General features: G+C 44.8%; 1 protein-coding gene across 1 annotated transcript in view; it reads right to left on the bottom strand.

The window, feature by feature from the left end:
- Positions 1-8,660: 8,660 nt before the first annotated feature.
- The window catches only part of LOC115159829 (protein Shroom2-like), a 92,698-nt gene continuing 81,526 nt past the window's right edge, over positions 8,661-19,832 (bottom strand). Inside the window, exons 3-5 of the mRNA XM_029709883.1 lie at positions 10,443-10,584; positions 10,045-10,085; positions 8,661-8,664 (exon numbers count right to left, since the gene is read on the bottom strand). Coding sequence (XP_029565743.1) covers positions 8,661-8,664; positions 10,045-10,085; positions 10,443-10,584 — 187 coding nt within the window. The remainder of the gene's footprint in view (positions 8,665-10,044; positions 10,086-10,442; positions 10,585-19,832) is intronic.

Below are 19,832 nucleotides of genomic sequence, written 5' to 3'. Positions count from 1 at the left end.
TGAGGTAGTATGTACATGTAGATATGGTTAAAGTGACTATGCATATATGATGAACAGAGAGTAGCAGTAGCGTAAAAGAGGGGTTGGTGGGTGGTGGGCGGCGGGACACAATGCAGATAGCCCAGTTAACCAATGTTTGGGAGCACTGGTTGGTCGGCCCAATTGAGGTAGTATGTACATGAATGTAGAGTCAAAGTCCTGTTGAAAAGACAAGCAATGTGTTTAATATTAGAAAAGTTGAGAAATAAATATTGTAGGCCTAGCTGATCGGATACTCCACTTTTTAATAGAGGCCATCAAACCTGTTTTCTCTCGCAATTGCATAGCCTATAGTAATGTTGCACAACATGAGTTCATGAAGTGTTTGATTAGATTTTCATTACATTTTCATTGATGTCAGAGTGATTAGAGGGACAATAGCGTGCTGAGTACCAGGCACTTAGCAAGTTTGGTAGGCTAATAATGACCATCAGCAGCATTAGAGCTTGGAGAACAATAATTACCGTGACTAAACGGTGACATGGAATTTGACTGCCGTCATGACTCGTGACCCCCGGTGTGGCGGTAATACGGTCAGGTCACACACACACACACACACACACACACACACACACACACACACACACACACACACACACACACACACACACACACACACACACACACACACACACACACACACACACACACACACACACACACACACACACACACACACACACCCAGTCACACATACCTACCCACACACACCTCTAGTAGCCACAGGGCCTGGCCTGAGAATTGGAACTGAAGTGTGTAACAAAGCTACTGAACAGCCATGTCACCCAATTCAACCTTCTACAAAGGGACGGATGTCCATGGTGTCCCATAATCCCTCAGATTCTCCTGCCGACACTCCCATGAAACCCAACCTTTGGGAATTTCACGTCCGGAGTGTGGAGAAAAAAGAGAGAGAAGAGGGGCTGTCAGAGAGGCAGAGGAGGCCTGAGGCCCAAATGGAACTCTAGGCTGTCAGAGAGGCACAGGACAGAGGCCCAAATGAAACCCTATTACCTATATAGTCCACTACCTTTGACCTGGGCTCAGAGGGCTCTGGTAGTAGTTCACTACTATAGAGGTCATAGAATACCATTTGAGACACACATTCAGAGCAACAGAAACATCTTAGGGCTGGTTTCTTTCTCAACATCATCATCCCCCCATTGAAAGGCTGTTCTCTGGAATCTGTGGGCAGGCCATGGAGAGTCACAGAGAGACAGACACACAGGGTGTGTCTCGGAACAGAAACCTTATCTGCTCTGTGGGAACGAACAGGCTTCCTGGTTGATCTTTTGATCTGAGAGGAAACTGAAATTGGAGAGGGATTAGATGGATGGTGGAGGAGAGGATGGAGGAGGCAAGAAAGGACAGGTCAGAGGAAGAGTAGCATCTCAACACTGTACCTAACCAGGAGGAGGAGGAGGAGGAGGAGAGGAGGAGCAGGTCAACACTGTACCAGACCAGGAGGAGAAGGAGGAGGAGGAGAGGAGGAGCAGGTCCACACTGTACTGTCTGACCAGTCACCTCACCTTCTGCGTCTGCTGCTAGGTCCATCATCATCTGGGTTTTAGAGTGAGGAGTCCAGGGGAACTGAGGGATACTAGGTCCTAGCACTTGTTTTTCATCAAAATAACATAGCAAGGAAGAAACGAGAGAGAGAGAGAGAGAGAGACAAGATGGAGGAAATGGGAAGTGTGGGAGGCAAGAGGAGGCGATAGAAAGAGAGAAAGAGAGAGAGAAAGAGCGAGAGAGAGTTAACGGAACTCTGTGTGCCCATGTCTCAGAGAGAGAACAGACAGCAAAGAAGGGAGGGACATCAGGGAGAGACGAAGGACGTGTGTATATTTGTCCCCTGAGGGCCCAATGGCTCACTTCCTGCCTAAGCCCCTGTTCCTTCCCCCTGCCCAACCGCCATTCTGGTCCCTCTAAACCCCTGGCCCAGGCTGTACAGCTCCATCTCTGGCCCCCCTTGCCCCGTTTCAGCCCCCCCCCTTCCCCGTCTCTATCAGAGCATGGCCCTCTGCTTAGAACTATCTGATAACAGGCTGGCACAAAGGGGCTGATGGGATACCAAACTAACGTCGTGACCATGAGATGAGCTCCACTGGCCCTACAGGGAGGCAGCAGCAACATCATGGGACCAGAATGCACCAACTGTCTGTCTAGCACTCTTTACAACGCTTGGTTAGAATTCAAAATAACCTTCTAATATCCTGACTAACTACAATAAACACCCTGAAGACAACTTTGAGTCTCAGACAAAGTAAAAAAAAAAAGGCAAAGTGCTCCCACAAGATAACACCACTCCGCCGACTAACCCATCTCCCTGTCCGTCCCACTACACAACATAGCTATACTGACAATCTTGTTTCGGGGCTTGGTTGTCTTCACTCTTCAGGCACATATGTAGGCCTACACATTACATCCAGGCTTGGTTGAGGAGTGGTCAAATCACATCATTCAGTATTGTGTTACTGTTTCTGCCTCTAACAATGAGCTGGGAAGCCGTCCAACCAGGAACAGCTATGCTGATCCATGGTGTTTATCTAACAATGAAAGGCTCTGTGAAGAGAGGTGAGGCATTCGACTGTGTACTGTAAACCTTTAAACAGAGCACGATCTAGGCCTAACCATAGAGATATACCATACACAGTGCATTTGGAAAGTATTCAGCCCCCATGACTTTTTTGTTGTTGTTACGTTACAGTCTTATTCTATTCAATTTTGTCCTCATCAATATCCACACAATATCCCATAATGACAAAGCAAAAACAGGATTTTAGAATTTCTTTGCAAAACATAAAAGGAAATATGACATTTCCATAAGTATTCAGGCCCTTTACTCAGTACTTTGTTGAAGGACCAAGAGTTTGCAAAGCTGTCATCAAGGCAAAGGGCGGCTATTTGAAGAATCTAAAATATATTTTAATTTGTTTAACACTTTTTTTGGTTATTACATGATTCCATATGTGCTATATCATAGTTTTGATGTCTTCACTCTTATGGCCTAGTGGTTAGAGCGTTGGGCCAGTAACCGAAAGGTTGCTGGATCGAATCCCCGAGCTGACAAGGTAAAAATCTGTCGTTCTGCCCCCTGAACAAGGCAGTTAACCCACTGTTCCCCTGAACAAGGCAGTTAACCCACTGTTCCCCTGAGCAAGGCAGTTAACCCACTGTTCCCCTGAACAAGGCAGTTAACCCACTGTTCCCCTGAACAAGGCAGTTAACCCACTGTTTCCCTGAGCAAGGCAGTTAACCCACTGTTTCCCTGAACAAGGCAGTTAACCCACTGTTCCCCTGAACAAGGCAGTTAACCCACTGTTCCCCTGAACAAGGCAGTTAACCCACTGTTCCCCTGAGCAAGGCAGTTAACCCACTGTTCCCCTGAGCAAGGCTAACAGTTAACCCACTGTTCCCCTGAACAAGGCAGTTAACCCACTGTTCCCCTGAGCAAGGCTAACAGTTAACCCACTGTTCCCCTGAACAAGGCAGTTAACCCACTGTTCCCCTGAACAAGGCAGTTAACCCACTGTTCCCCGGGCGCCGAAGACGTGGATGTCGATTAAAGCAGCCCCCCCGCACTTCTCTGATTCAGAGGGGTTGGGTTAAATGCAGAAGACACATTTCAGTTGAATACATTCAGTTGTACAACTTTCCCTTTCAACAGTGAAAAACACTTCAATGAGAAGGTACCATATATATAGTTCTATAACCATAGAGATATACCATATATATTGTTCTATAACCATAGAGATATACCATATATATAGTTCTATAACCATAGAGATATACCATATATATAGTTCTATAACCATAGAGATATACCATATATATAGTTCTATAACATAGAGATATACCATATATATAGTTCTATAACCATAGAGATATACCATATATATAGTTCTATATCTATAATATAGAGATATACCATATATATAGTTCTATAACCATAGAGATATACCATATATATTGTTCTATATCTATAACCATAGAGATATACCATATATATAGTTCTATAACCATAGAGATATACCATATATATAGTTCTATATCTATAAAATAGAGATATACCATATATATAGTTCTATAATATAGAGATATACCATATATATAGTTCTACAACCATAGAGATATACCATATATATAGTTCTATATCTATAACCATAGAGATATACCATATATATAGTTCTATAACATAGAGATATACCATATATATAGTTCTATATCTATAAAATAGAGATATACCATATATATAGTTCTATAACCATAGAGATATACCATATATATTGTTCTATAACCATAGAGATATACCATATATATTGTTCTATATCTATAACCATAGAGATATACCATATATATAGTTCTATAACATAGAGATATACCATATATATAGTTCTACAACCATAGAGATATACCATATTCATTGTTCTATATCTATAACATAGAGATATACCATATATATAGTTCTATAACATAGAGATATACCATATATTTAGTTCTATAACATAGAGATATACCATATATATAGTTCTATAACATAGAGATATACCATATATATAGTTCTATATCTATAACCATAGAGATATACCATATATATAGTTCTATAACCATAGAGATATACCATATATATTGTTCTATATCTATAACCATAGAGATATACCATATATATAGTTCTATATCTATAACCATAGAGATATACCATATATATAGTTCTATAACATAGAGATATACCATATATATAGTTCTATAACATAGAGATATACCATATATATAGTTCTATATCTATAACCATAGAGATATACCATATACATTGTTCTATATCTATAACATAGAGGTATACCATATATATAGTTCTATATCTATAACATAGATATATACCATATATATAGTTCTATATCTATAACCATAGAGATATACCATTTATATAGTTCTATAACATAGAGATAAACCATATATATAGTTCTATAACCATACAGATATACCATATATATAGTTCTATATCTATAACCATAGAGATATACCATATATATAGTTCTATAACATAGAGATATACCATATATATTGTTCTATATCTATAACCATAGAGATATACCATATATATAGTTATATATCTATAACATAGAGATATACCATATATATAGTTCTATAACATAGAGATATACCATATATATAGTTCTATATCTATAACATAGAGATATACCATATATATAGTTCTATAACATAGAGATATACCATATATATAGTTCTATATCTATGGGCCTAACCTCAGACTGATCACAAGGGATAAATATACTATATTATCTGATAGATCCGTTGGATAAATACAACTTAATCACATTATACACTGAGTGTACATAACATTAGGAATATCTTTCCATGACAGACTGACCAGGTGAAAACTATGACCCCTTACTGATGTCACCTGTTAAATCCACTTCAACCAGTGTAGATGAAGGGGAGGAGACAGTTTAAAGAAGGATTATTAAGCCTTGAGACATGGATTGTGTATGTGTGCCATTCAGAGGGTGAATGGGCAAGGCAAAATATGTAAGTGCCTTTAAACCGGTTATGGTAGTAGGTGCCAGGCGCACCGGTTTGTGTCAAGAACTGCAACACTGCAGGGTTTTTCACGCTCAACAGTTTCCCTGTATCTAGAATGGTCCACCACCCAAAGGACATCCAGTCAACTTGACACAACCTTGTTGAAAGCGTTGTAGTCCAGCATTGTAGTCCAATGCCCCAACGAATTGAGGGTGTTCTGAGGGCAAAAGGGGGTGCAACTCAATATTAGGAAGGTGTTCCTAATGTTTTGTACATTCAGTGTAACGCTTGTCTGCATTCAATATTTCATTAAAGACTTACGATTCTAGAACTGTTTACATTCTGAGAGAGAATCTTCAGTAAACTCTAGAATATCCGATTTAAGATAACAAAGGTCACCCATAGCAACTGGGTTCTAAGTTCAAACTGCCATCTCACATACAGTAGATTGAAAAACTAAGGTCCAACCAGTCTGCTCTGCTCCCACAGTTAAGGGCCAGTTTACACAGAAGCCAAAGCTTCTAAATTCTTAGTAAGTCCTTTTTTCACTCTACGTACAGTGCACTGCAGAACCGTAACACAGCGAGGCCCTAGCCTAGGTATACACAGAGAGATCTGGGTGGTAGTGTTGTGTACACAGTGAAACTACGGTGCCATGGTATTACAGGCGGTCTCCATGGCAATGCCTCCACAAGTCCTCCAATAACATCCATCTATTTATCAGTGTCTGTATCCCCAATGGCATCCTGTTTCCTTTAAAGTGCACCATTTTTGACCAGGACCCATAGGGCTCTGGTCAAAAATAGTGCACTACATAGGGAACAGAGTGCCATTTTGGACACACAGAGAGACAACAGAAAAGATACAGAACGTCTAGAACATTGTTGAATTATTCCGTTCACTTTGAACATTCCACTGAAACGGAACCAACTGAAACGGCCGGCGCTCCAATCCACTACGTCACGTGAAATCAACTTAACAGGACAGCCATATTAGGATGAAACTCAACGACTGATCTGTTTCTGAGGTCGTATTTATAGACTTTCTGCCTGTTTGCACAGAGCTCTGCTTTTATTTATGCACAGAAGAACTCTTAAAACTGTTCTGTTGTGATGAGTATGGAGGAGAATGGAAACTGTTCTGTTGTGATGAGGATAGAGGAGAATAGAAACTGTTCTGTTGTGATGAAGATAGAGGAGAATAGAAACTGTTCTGTTGTGATGAGGATGGAGGAGAATAGAAACTGTTCTGTTGTGATGAGGATGGAGGAGAATAGAAACTGTTCTGTTGTGATGAGGATGGAGGAGAATAGAAACTGGATAGGAGCAGCAGTGAGGTGTTTTGTTTTGATGAGATACGAGATATGAAGATGCTAGGATGGATGTCATCTCTCTTCTCTACAGAGGAAAGCAGCAGGAATCCTAAGCTACGCTAACTCCAGTAGTCAAACACAGTAACGATATGGAGTCCTAAGCTACGCTAACTCTAGTAGTCAAACACAGCAACGATATGGAGTCCTAAGCTACGCTAACTCCTGTAGTCAAACACTGCAACGATATGGAGTCCTAAGCTACGCTAACTCCAGTAGTCAAACACATCAGTGATATGGAGTCCTAAGCTACACTAACTCCAGTAGTCAAACACATCAATGATATGGAGTCCTAAGCTACGCTAACTCCTGTAGTCAAACACACCAGTGATATGAAGTCCTAAGCTACGCTAACTCTTGTAGTCAAACACATCAGTGATATGAAGTCCTAAGCTACGCTAACTCCTGTAGTCAAACACATCAGTGATATGAAGTCCTAAGCTACGCTAACTCCAGTAGTCAAACACAGTAACGATATGGAGTCCTAAGCTACGCTAACTCCTGTAGTCAAACACATCAGTGATATGGAGTCCTAAGCTACGCTAACTCCTGTAGTCAAACACATCAGTGATATGAAGTCCTAAACTACGCTAACTCCAGTAGTCAAACACATCAGTGATATGGAGTCCTAAACTACGCTAACTCCAGTAGTCAAACACATCAGTGATATGGAGTCCTAAGCTACGCTAACTCCAGTAGTCAAACACAGTAACGGTATGGAGTCCTAAGCTACGCTAACTCCTGTAGTCAAACACAGTAACGATATGGTGCCATCAGCCTTCACACACACAATGACTATCAAAACACACACTGATTTCTTTAAAAGTTCAAGCCAGTGACTAAGGCTAACAGTTTTCCCAACCAGGATGCCACACAACCAGAGGACAGGAAACGTACACAGTGGCATTGTAAAATAGGGACTTTATAGCAGTCCTAAGGACACAACATTTTGCAGGAGGCAGACAGAGGTGTAACGGGTGGCACTGGTGATGGTGAAGATTTTACAATACAAAATTATAACTTTAAATGGTCAGTCTTCAAAAGCCCCAAAAAACCTATAAGCAGGGAAAACCTGTCTTTACCAACAAGACACAGGTGTGGTCTACCAGGCTGTGATACAGCCTCCCCTACTGATTACCAAAACCCAACTGACCAGAGCATACCCAAACAGGCACTTTAATACATTTGTCCACACCTATTCTGGCGTGCCGGCAAGGCACGTCTACGTTCACAGTGACAAGACGGAGCCTGAGAAGCTTCCAGGACTAAACGGCAAACAAATACAAAAATAAAATGATCATAATATCTTCTCCCTCGTGACATAATAACTTCTCCCTCGTGACATAATAACTTCTCCCTCGTGACATAATAACTTCTCCCTCGTGACATAATAACTTCTCCCTCGTGACATAATAACTTCTCCCTCGTGACATAATAACTTCTCCCTCGTGACATAATAACTTCTCCCTCGTGACATAATAACTTCTCCCTCGTGTTGCGAACGCTGATGTGCACTATAAACATCAGAAGAGGAAAATGAAAACGTAACAATGTAGCCTGTATCAAACATGAATCAGAAAAACGGCAAGGGCACGGAATGGTCAAACGCTAGCAATCATAGTAGAATAATACGAAGTATGGATTTAACAAATATCCTTTTTAACTTGTGAAAGCACCAGCAAACATTTTCAATGTGGAAAACAAAGCGCTCTCAACTGGCGAGAATTTGGAAAGCGCACAAGAGGAGAGACGCTCCAGTGGAGAGAGTCAGTCTTTAGTTCCTGAGTAAATTCCTCTCCGTTTCATGTTCCCCGTGCGGCGCGAGACACGCGGAGGAGGAAGTGGGCATAATAATGGTGCATCCCTAAGATCAGATCTTCCTTTCCTGTGTCCCAAAATAGCACCCTATTTCTTGTAAAGTGCACTACTTTTAAACAGGGCCTATGTGGGGCTCTGGTCTAAAGTAATGCACTATATAGGGAACAGGGTGCAATTTGGGACAAAACACCTTCTCTTCCTGAAGCAGACAGGAAACGGTGACAGGGCCGAGAGCTATAAATATCTGACCTTTTGACCTTTTTACCTCCCTCTTTCTCTCATTTTTTTCTCTCTAAATCTCTTGGTTTGTCTAGATATCTCACTCTCCCCATCTCCCTCTCTCTCTCTTTCCCCATCTCTCTCTCTCTTTCCCCATCTCTCTCTCTCTCTTTCCCCATCTCCCTCTCTCTCTCTTTCCCCATCTCTCTCTCTCTTTCCCCATCTCTCTCTCTCTCTCCCCATATACAGTGCCTTCTGAAAGTATTTAGACCCCCTTGACCTTTTCAACATTTTGTTAGGTTACAGCCTTATTCTAAAAGGGATTAAATAAATAAATATCCTCAGCATTCTACACACAATACCCCATAATGACAAATCAAAAACAGGTTTAAATTTTATTTTAATTTAATTTAAGCTATCATCAAGGCAAAGGGTGGCTACTTTGAAGAATCTCAAATATAAAATATATTTTGATTTGTTTAACACTTTTTTGGTTACTACATGATTCCATATGTGTTATTTCATAGTTTTGATGTCTTCACTATTATTACACAATGTAGAAAATAGTACAAATAAAGAAAAACCCTTGAATGAGTAGGCGTGTTCAAACTTTTGACTGGTAACTGTGTAGATATATACACTACCGTCAAATGTTTGGGTCACTTAGAAATGTCCTTGTTTTTAAAAGAAAAGCACATTTTTTGTCCATTAAAATAACATTAAATTGATCAGAAATTCAGTATAGACATTGTTAATGTTGTTAATGACTATTGTAGCTGGAAATGGATGATTTTGAACGGAATATCTACATAGGCGTACAGAGGCCCATTATCAGCAACCATCACTCCTGTGTTCCAATGGCACGTTGTCTTAGCTAATCCAAGTTTATCATTTTAAAAGGTTAATTGATCATTAGAAAGCCCTTTTGCAATTATGTTAGCACAGCTGAAAACTGCCGTGCTGATTAAAGAAGCAATAAAACTGTCCTTCTTTAGACTAGTTGAGTATCTGGAGCATCAGCATTTGTGGGTTCGATTACAGGCTCAAAATGTCCAGAAACAAAGAACTTTCTTCTGAAACTCGGCAGTCTATTCTTGTTCTGAGAAATGAAGGTTATTCCATGCGAGAAATTGCCAAGAAGGAGTGCAAGACTAACTACCAATTGGATATCACAAAATTGGGGAGAAAAAGGGGTAAAAGTACAAAAAACTATACAAAACAAAAAACCAACAAATTCTGGATGGTAAAGCGTTTGTGTAAACTTAAACGACTAAAACCAGATATAAAGTATGTAGAAAAGATAATGTAGCTATATATATATAAAAAAATAATAAGATCATCTTTGAGAACTAACAATCACCAAAATAAAAACTAGACAGTCAAGGAGAATCTAAAATACTATCTGTGACCAAGAAACTGGCCCATAGAGGCATACAGAGACTGGACCAGGACTGACCTGTTCTTGATACGTAGTTTGACTCCTCCAGAACATCCTCCACGGGTCTCCTTGGGGGGGGGCGAGGTGGTCCAAGGGAGGGGCGATGGAAGGTAGTGTCAGAGGGGTGGGTTCATCACAGCAGGGGCCTGGGAAGGACTCCCTATAGAGGAGAAACAGGGACAGAACAGTCAGCAGGGGCCTGGGAAGGACTCCCTATAGAGGAGAAACAGGGACAGAACAGTCAGCAGGGGGAAGGACTCCCTATAGAGGAGAAACAGGGACAGAACAGTCAGCAGGGGGAAGGACTCCCTATAGAGGAGAAACAGGGACAGAACAGTCAGCAGGGGGAAGGACTCCCTATAGAGGAGAAACAGGGACAGAACAGTCAGCAGGGGGAAGGACTCCCTATAGAGGCGACCAACAGGGACAGAACAGTCAGCAGGGGGAAGGACTCCCTATAGAGGAGAAACAGGGACAGAACAGTCAGCAGGGGCCTGGGAAGGACTCCCTATAGAGGAGAAACAGGGACAGAACAGTCAGCAGGGGGAAGGACTCCCTATAGAGGAGAAACAGGGACAGAACAGTCAGCAGGGGCCTGAGAAGGACTCCCTATAGAGGAGAAACAGGGACAGAACAGTCAGCAGGGGCCTGAGAAGGACTCCCTATAGAGGAGAAACAGGGACAGAACAGTCAGCAGGGGGAAGGACTCCCTATAGAGGAGAAACAGGGACAGAACAGTCAGCAGGGGGAAGGACTCCCTATAGAGGAGAAACAGGGACAGAACAGTCAGCAGGGGGAAGGACTCCCTATAGAGGAGAAACAGGGACAGAACAGTCAGCAGGGGCCTGGGAAGGACTCCCTATAGAGGAGAAACAGGGACAGAACAGTCAGCAGGGGGAAGGACTCCCTATAGAGGAGAAACAGGGACAGAACAGTCAGCAGGGGGAAGGACTCCCTATAGAGGAGAAACAGGGACAGAACAGTCAGCAGGGGCCTGGGAAGGACTCCCTATAGAGGAGAAACAGGGACAGAACAGTCAGCAGGGGGAAGGACTCCCTATAGAGGAGAAACAGGGACAGAACAGTCAGCAGGGGGAAGGACTCCCTATAGAGGAGAAACAGGGACAGAACAGTCAGCAGGGGCCTGGGAAGGACTCCCTATAGAGGAGAAACAGGGACAGAACAGTCAGCAGGGGCCTGAGAAGGACTCCCTATAGAGGAGAAACAGGGACAGAACAGTCAGCAGGGGCCTGGGAAGGACTCCCTATAGAGGAGAAACAGGGACAGAACAGTCAGCAGGGGGGAAGGACTCCCTATAGAGGAGAAACAGGGACAGAACAGTCAGCAGGGGCCTGGGAAGGACTCCCTATAGAGGAGAAACAGGGACAGAACAGTCAGCAGGGGGAAGGACTCCCTATAGAGGAGAAACAGGGACAGAACAGTCAGCAGGGGGAAGGACTCCCTATAGAGGAGAAACAGGGACAGAACAGTCAGCAGGGGGAAGGACTCCCTATAGAGGAGAAACAGGGACAGAACAGTCAGCAGGGGGAAGGACTCCCTATAGAGGAGAAACAGGGACAGAACAGTCAGCAGGGGGAAGGACTCCCTATAGAGGAGAAACAGGGACAGAACAGTCAGCAGGGGGAAGGACTCCCTATAGAGGAGAAACAGGGACAGAACAGTCAGCAGGGGGGAAAGACTCCCTATAGAGGAGAAACAGGGACAGAACAGTCAGCAGGGGGAAGGACTCCCTATAGAGGAGAAACAGGGACAGAACAGTCAGCAGGGGCCTGGGAAGGACTCCTATAGAGGAGAAACAGGGACAGAACAGTCAGCAGGGGGAAGGACTCCCTATAGAGGAGAAACAGGGACAGAACAGTCAGCAGGGGGAAGGACTCCCTATAGAGGAGAAACAGGGACAGAACAGTCAGCAGGGGGAAGGACTCCCTATAGAGGAGAAACAGGGACAGAACAGTCAGCAGGGGGAAGGACTCCCTATAGAGGAGAAACAGGGACAGAACAGTCAGCAGGGGCCTGGGAAGGACTCCCTATAGAGGAGAAACAGGGACAGAACAGTCAGCAGGGGGAAGGACTCCCTATAGAGGAGAAACAGGGACAGAACAGTCAGCAGGGGGAAGGACTCCCTATAGAGGAGAAACAGGGACAGAACAGTCAGCAGGGGGAAGGACTCCCTATAGAGGAGAAACAGGGACAGAACAGTCAGCAGGGGGAAGGACTCCCTATAGAGGAGAAACAGGGACAGAACAGTCAGCAGGGGGAAGGACTCCCTATAGAGGAGAAACAGGGACAGAACAGTCAGCAGGGGGAAGGACTCCCTATAGAGGAGAAACAGGGACAGAACAGTCAGCAGGGGGAAGGACTCCCTATAGAGGAGAAACAGGGACAGAACAGTCAGCAGGGGGAAGGACTCCCTATAGAGGAGAAACAGGGACAGAACAGTCAGCAGGGGCCTGGGAAGGACTCCCTATAGAGGAGAAACAGGGACAGAACAGTCAGCAGGGGGAAGGACTCCCTATAGAGGAGAAACAGGGACAGAACAGTCAGCAGGGGGGAAGGACTCCCTATAGAGGAGAAACAGGGACAGAACAGTCAGCAGGGGGAAGGACTCCCTATAGAGGAGAAACAGGGACAGAACAGTCAGCAGGGGGAAGGACTCCCTATAGAGGAGAAACAGGGACAGAACAGTCAGCAGGGGCCTGGGAAGGACTCCCTATAGAGGAGAAACAGGGACAGAACAGTCAGCAGGGGAAGGACTCCCTATAGAGGAGAAACAGGGACAGAACAGTCAGCAGGGGGAAGGACTCCCTATAGAGGAGAAACAGGGACAGAACAGTCAGCAGGGGCCTGGGAAGGACCCCCTATAGAGGAGAAACAGGGACAGAACAGTCAGCAGGGGGAAGGACTCCCTATAGAGGAGAAACAGGGACAGAACAGTCAGCAGGGGCCTGGGAAGGACTCCCTATAGAGGAGAAACAGGGACAGAACAGTCAGCAGGGGAAGGACTCCCTATAGAGGAGAAACAGGGACAGAACAGTCAGCAGGGGGAAGGACTCCCTATAGAGGAGAAACAGGGACAGAACAGTCAGCAGGGGGAAGGACTCCCTATAGAGGAGAAAACAGGGACAGAACAGTCAGCAGGGGGAAGGACTCCCTATAGAGGAGAAACAGGGACAGAACAGTCAGCAGGGGTGGAAGGACTCCCTATAGAGGAGAAACAGGGGACAGAACAGTCAGCAGGGGGAAGGACTCCCTATAGAGGAGAAACAGGGACAGAACAGTCAGCAGGGGCTGGAAGGACTCCCTATAGAGGAGAAACAGGGACAGAAACAGTACAGCAGGGGGAAGGACTCCCTATAGAGGAGAAACAGGGACAGAACAGTCAGCAGGGGCCTGGGAAGGACTCCCTATAGAGGAGAAACAGGGACAGAACAGTCAGCAGGGGGAAGGACTCCCTATAGAGGAGAAACAGGGACAGAACAGTCAGCAGGGGGAAGGACTCCCTATAGAGGAGAAACAGGGACAGAACAGTCAGCAGGGGGAAAGGACTCCCTATAGAGGAGAAACAGGGACAGAACAGTCAGCAGGGGGAAGGACTCCCTATAGAGGAGAAACAGGGACAGAACAGTCAGCAGGGGGAAGGACTCCCTATAGAGGAGAAACAGGGACAGAACAGTCAGCAGGGGGAAGGACTCCCTATAGAGGAGAAACAGGGACAGAACAGTCAGCAGGGGGGAAGGACTCCCTATAGAGGAGAAACAGGGACAGAACAGTCCAGCAGGGGGAAGGACTCCCTATAGAGGAGAAACAGGGACAGAACAGTCAGCAGGGGGAAGGACTCCCTATAGAGGAGAAACAGGGACAGAACAGTCAGCAGGGGGAAGGACTCCCTATAGAGGAGAAACAGGGACAGAACAGTCAGCAGGGGGAAGGACTCCCTATAGAGGAGAAACAGGGACAGAACAGTCAGCAGGGGGAAGACTCCCTATAGAGGAGAAACAGGGACAGAACAGTCAGCAGGGGGAAGGACTCCCTATAGAGGAGAAACAGGGACAGAACAGACAGCAGGGGGAAGGACTCCCTATAGAGGAGAAACAGGGACAGAACAGTCAGCAGGGGCCTGGGAAGGACTCCCTATAGAGGAGAAACAGGGACAGAACAGTCAGCAGGGGGAAGGACTCCCTATAGAGGAGAAACAGGGACAGAACAGTCAGCAGGGGGAAGGACTCCCTATAGAGGAGAAACAGGACAGAACAGTCAGCAGGGGGAAGGACTCCCTATAGAGGAGAAACAGGGACAGAACAGTCAGCAGGGGGAAGGACTCCCTATAGAGGAGAAACAGGGACAGAACAGTCAGCAGGGGGAAGGACTCCCTATAGAGGAGAAACAGGGACAGAACAGTCAGCAGGGGGAAGGACTCCCTATAGAGGAGAAACAGGGACAGAACAGTCAGCAGGGGGAAGGACTCCCTATAGAGGAGAAACAGGGACAGAACAGTCAGCAGGGGGAAGGACTCCCTATAGAGGAGAAACAGGGACAGAACAGTCAGCAGGGGGAAGGACTCCCTATAGAGGAGAACAGGGACAGAACAGTCAGCAGGGGGAAGGACTCCCTATAGAGGAGAAACAGGGACAGAACAGTCAGCAGGGGGAAGGACTCCCTATAGAGGAGAAACAGGGACAGAACAGTCAGCAGGGGGAAGGACTCCCTATAGAGGAGAAACAGGGACAGAACAGTCAGCAGGGGGAAGGACTCCCTATAGAGGAGAAACAGGGAACAGAACAGTCAGCAGGGGGAAGGACTCCCTATAGAGGAGAAAACAGGGACAGAAACAGTCAGCAGGGGGAAGGACTCCCTATAGAGGAGAAACAGGGACAGAACAGTCAGCAGGGGGAAGGGACTCCCTATAGAGGAGAAACAGGGACAGAACAGTCGCAGGGGGGAAGGACTCCCTATAGAGGAGAAACAGGGACAGAACAGACAGCAGGGGGCAGGACTCCCTATAGAGGAGAAACAGGGACAGAACAGTCAGCAGGGGGAAGGACTCCCTATAGAGAGAAACAGGGACAGAACAGTCAGCAGGGGAAGGACTCCCTATAAGGAGAAACAGGGACAGAACAGTCAGCCGGGGCCTGGGAAGGACTCCCTATAGAGGAGAAACAGGGACAGAACAGTCAGCAGGGGGAAGGACTCCCTATAGAGGAGAAACAGGGACAGAACAGTCAGCAGGGGGAAGGACTCCCTATAGAGGAGAAACAGGGACAGAACAGTCAGCAGGGAGCAGGACTCCCTATAGAGGAGAAACAGGGACAGAACAGTCAGCAGGGGGAAGGACTCCCTATAGAGGAGAAACAGGGACAGAACAGTCAGCAGGGAGAAGGACTCCCTATAGAGGAGAAACAGGGACAGAACAGACAGCAGGGGGAAGGACTCCCTATAGAGGAGAAACAGGGACAGAACAGTCAGCAGGGGGAAGGACTCCCTATAGAGGAGAAACAGGGACAGAACAGTCAGCAGGGGGAAGGACTCCCTATAGAGGAGAAACAGGGACAGAACAGTCAGCAGGGGGAAGGACTCCCTATAGAGGAGAAACAGGGACAGAACAGACAGCAGGGGGAAGGACTCCCTATAGAGGAGAAACAGGGACAGAACAGTCAGCAGGGGCCTGGGAAGGACTCCCTATAGAGGAGAAACAGGGACAGAACAGTCAGCAGGGAACAGGACTCCCTATAGAGGAGAAACAGGGACAGAACAGTCAGCAGGGAACATGGCTCTTGTCATGGCGAGAAAGCAACTAGGAGACAACTATTTACTATGTGGTTTACCATTTCCACACATTTTCCCACACCACACTAACCAAGAGTCAACAGCTAGTGGTCCCGTGTGGCTCAGTTGGTAGAGCATGGTGTTTGCAATGCTAGGGTTGTGGGTTCGATTCCCACGGGGGACCAGTACGGGGGGGGAAAAAATGAATGAAATGTATGCATTCACTACTGTGAGTCGCTCTGGATAAGAGTGTCTGCTAAATGACTAAAATGTAAATGTAGTACATCAAGCAAACATGTGTGAAGTGGTTTTGACAGTTGGTTTGTGATGTCTGTAGAGACCTGAGCACCTTCCTACTTAAACAACCTCTGGTGGTTAGGCTATAATGTGGGATCTAGTAGTTGGCAACGTGCCAAGCCAGACTCTCAACATGCTGTAGGAGTATCATACTAGAAAGCACGAGCTGATCCATTTTTAGGTTTAGTCACCTGACTGGCAAAAGGCCATTGCTTCTTTTCCTGTTTATTGGACAGTGGTAATGAAGTGTTGGAAGAGCTCCGATTCAAACCAATTCTCTCCTGGTCTGAAAGGCAGCGGCAGTAACCCACTAGACCAGCCCAGGTCATCGGTTTCTGTAAAACAGCATATGGTGTCACGCCCTGACCTTAGAGTTCCTTTTTATGTCTCTATTTTGGTTTGGTCAGGGCGTGAGTTGGGGTGGGCATTCTATGTTTCCTATCTATGTTTTGTATTTCTTTGGTTTTGGCCTGGTATGGTTCTCAATCAGGGACAGCTGTCTATCGTTGTCTCTGATTGGGAGCCATACTTAGGTAGCCCTTTTTCCACCTGTCTTTTGTGGGAAGTTGTTTTTGCATTGCTGTGAGAAACCTGCGAAACTGTTTGTTCGCTGTGTTGCTTCTTGTTTTGGTTTTTGCTGGTTCACCGTTTATATTCAAATATGATGAACCCAACCCACGCTGCGCCTTGGTCTCATTCCAACAACGGACGTTACAATATGTGAAATAACACCTTCTGTTTTTTTTTTTATACGGCTATGAAGGCTCTTGATCGTTGCACCTTTGACTCAGATGGGACCTGTTTGAGGAAACACAAAACTCATGGGATTTCCTGGTTATTGGACAGATAAGGACTGGGAGTGCTGAGAAGAAAGAAAAAAATGTGTCGGTTGCTTCTTATTGCACAGATAAGGACTGGGAGTGCAAACAGTGTGGTGAGGAAGGATTTAGTTCTGGATATGACTCATAATCAGAGTCGTGCATAGATCTTTCAGGAGGCAAGTGCTCAACAAAAAAATACATACAACTGCTTCTGTAAAGAAAAAAAAGAGATATCTATTTTTTTAGCATAGGCGTATTTATTTCTGCAACGACACACTCATCACAAATTGTAAGCAATCTAGTTAGAGTACCTTCTAAATACATTGACATCAGTAAAATAGGGAAGGCTATCAGCTCATCATTGATGTTGATTATTGATGTAAATCTGCTATTTAGCTAGCTGGATTTTTATTTTTTGTTGTTGCTGATTGTGATTTATCTTTAATGCTCTTAATTCTTAAATAATAACTTCATAATTTAACTTGTAACTCATGATATATGGCTGGCTGGCTAGTGGCTTGTGTGTATTTTTTAGTATGGTGGTTAAGCCAGAGTCTAGTCTACCAGTGTAGCTGCTGCCGTAACAGACGTACAGAGTTCATGCTGGGTTGGTACATACTACATTGGTTCCCAATCTCTGTATTCATCTGTAGTGAGAAGGTCAACATTTTGTTGGGGTCATCCCTTAGATCATAAACTATGATTGAATTCTCCTCTGGCCTAGTGAAGCCTCTGTCTCCACAGAACATATACCGCTGCAGCATGGGTTGGAATCCAGTCCCCTGGGTTAGGGTTTGACCGGTGTAGGTCGTCGTTGTAAATAAGAAATTATTCTTAACTGGCTTGCCTAGATAAATAAAGGTTAAATAAAGGTTAAATAAAGGTTAAAAAATACAAATGTCATCACTCTCTCCTAGATATTATTCTAATCCAATGAACCCCCCCCCAAAAAGTTAATTCTCCTGTGATCACGGCATTTCACCAAATTCTCCTGTGATCAGGAAGCCACATCACGGCAATCCACCAAATTCTCCTGTGATCAGGAAGCCACATCACGGCATTTCACCAAAATTCTCCTGTGATCAGGAAGCCACATTACGGCATTCCACCAAATTCTCCTCTAGCTTCATTGTCTTATAACAGCAACGTGATCCTAACGTAAAACTTTGACCTGAACTAGCACTGCAGACAGCTGTCGTACTAACTGACGTTAAGACAATGGTTCGCGTCCAAAATGGAAGCCTATTCCATACATAGTGCACTACTTTCAACCAGAGCCCTATAGGCCCTGTTCATAGTAGTGCAATATATAGGGAATAGGGTGTAATTTGGGACACAGCAATTATAAGCATTTTGCTGCATCTGCAATAACCTCTGCTAAATATGTGTATGCGACCTGTAAAATAATATTTGACCTCTCCCTCCCCTCTCTCTAGAGCAGTACAGTAGACAACTAGGCTAATGAGACGCATCCACTCCACAAATTTCTCGTTAACAAAATATAGTTTTGGCAAGTCGGTTAGGACATGTACTTTGTGCATGACACAAGTAATTTTTCCAACAATTGTTTACAGACAGATTATTTCACTTATAATTCACTGTATCACAATTCCAGTGGGTCAGAAGTTTACATACACTAAGTTGACTGTGCCTTTAAACAGCTTGGAAAATTCCAGAAAATGATGTCATGGCTTTAGAAGCTTCTGATAGGCTAATTGACATAATTTGAGTCAATTGGAGGTGTACCTGTGGATGTATTTCAAGGCCTACCTTCAAACTCAGTGCCTCTTTGCTTGACATCATGTGAAAATCAAAAGAAATCAGCCAAGATCTCAGAAAAAAAATTGTAAACCTCCACAAGTCTGGTTCATCCTTGGGAGCAATTTCCAAACGCATGAAGGCACCACATTCATCTGTACAAACAATAGTACGCAAGTATAAACACCATGGGACTACGCAGCCGTCATACCGCTCAGGAAGGAGACACGTTCTGTCTCCTAGAGATGAACGTACTTTGGTTCGAAAAGAGCAAATCAATCCCAGAGCAACAGCAAAGGACCTTGTGAAGATGCTGGAGGAAACAGGTACAAAAGTATCTATATCCACAGTAAAACGAGTCCTATATCAACATAACCTGAAAGGCCGCTCAGCAAGGAAGAAGCCACTGCTCCAAAACCGCCATAAAAAAGCCAGACTACGGTTTGCAACTGCACATGGGGACAAAGATCGTACTTTCTGGGGAAATGTCTTCTGGTCTGATGAAACAAAAATAGAACTGTTTGGTCATAATGACCATCGTTATGTTTGGAGGAAAAAGGGGGAGGCTGCAACCCGAAGAACACCATCCCAACTGTGAAGCACGGGGGTGGCAGCATCATGTTGTGGGGGTGCTTTGCTGCAGGATTGACTGGTGCACTTCACAAAATAGATGGCTTCATGAGGAAGGAAAATTATGTGGATATATTGAAGCAACATCTCAAGACATCAGTCAGGAAGTTAAATCTTGG

The sequence above is a fragment of the Salmo trutta genome, chromosome 23 (genome assembly GCF_901001165.1).
Source record: "Salmo trutta chromosome 23, fSalTru1.1, whole genome shotgun sequence".
Classification (NCBI taxonomy): Eukaryota; Metazoa; Chordata; class Actinopteri; order Salmoniformes; family Salmonidae; genus Salmo; species Salmo trutta.
The sequence above is the reverse complement of the archived record's forward strand: the minus strand, read 5'-3'. Positions and strand labels throughout refer to the sequence as shown.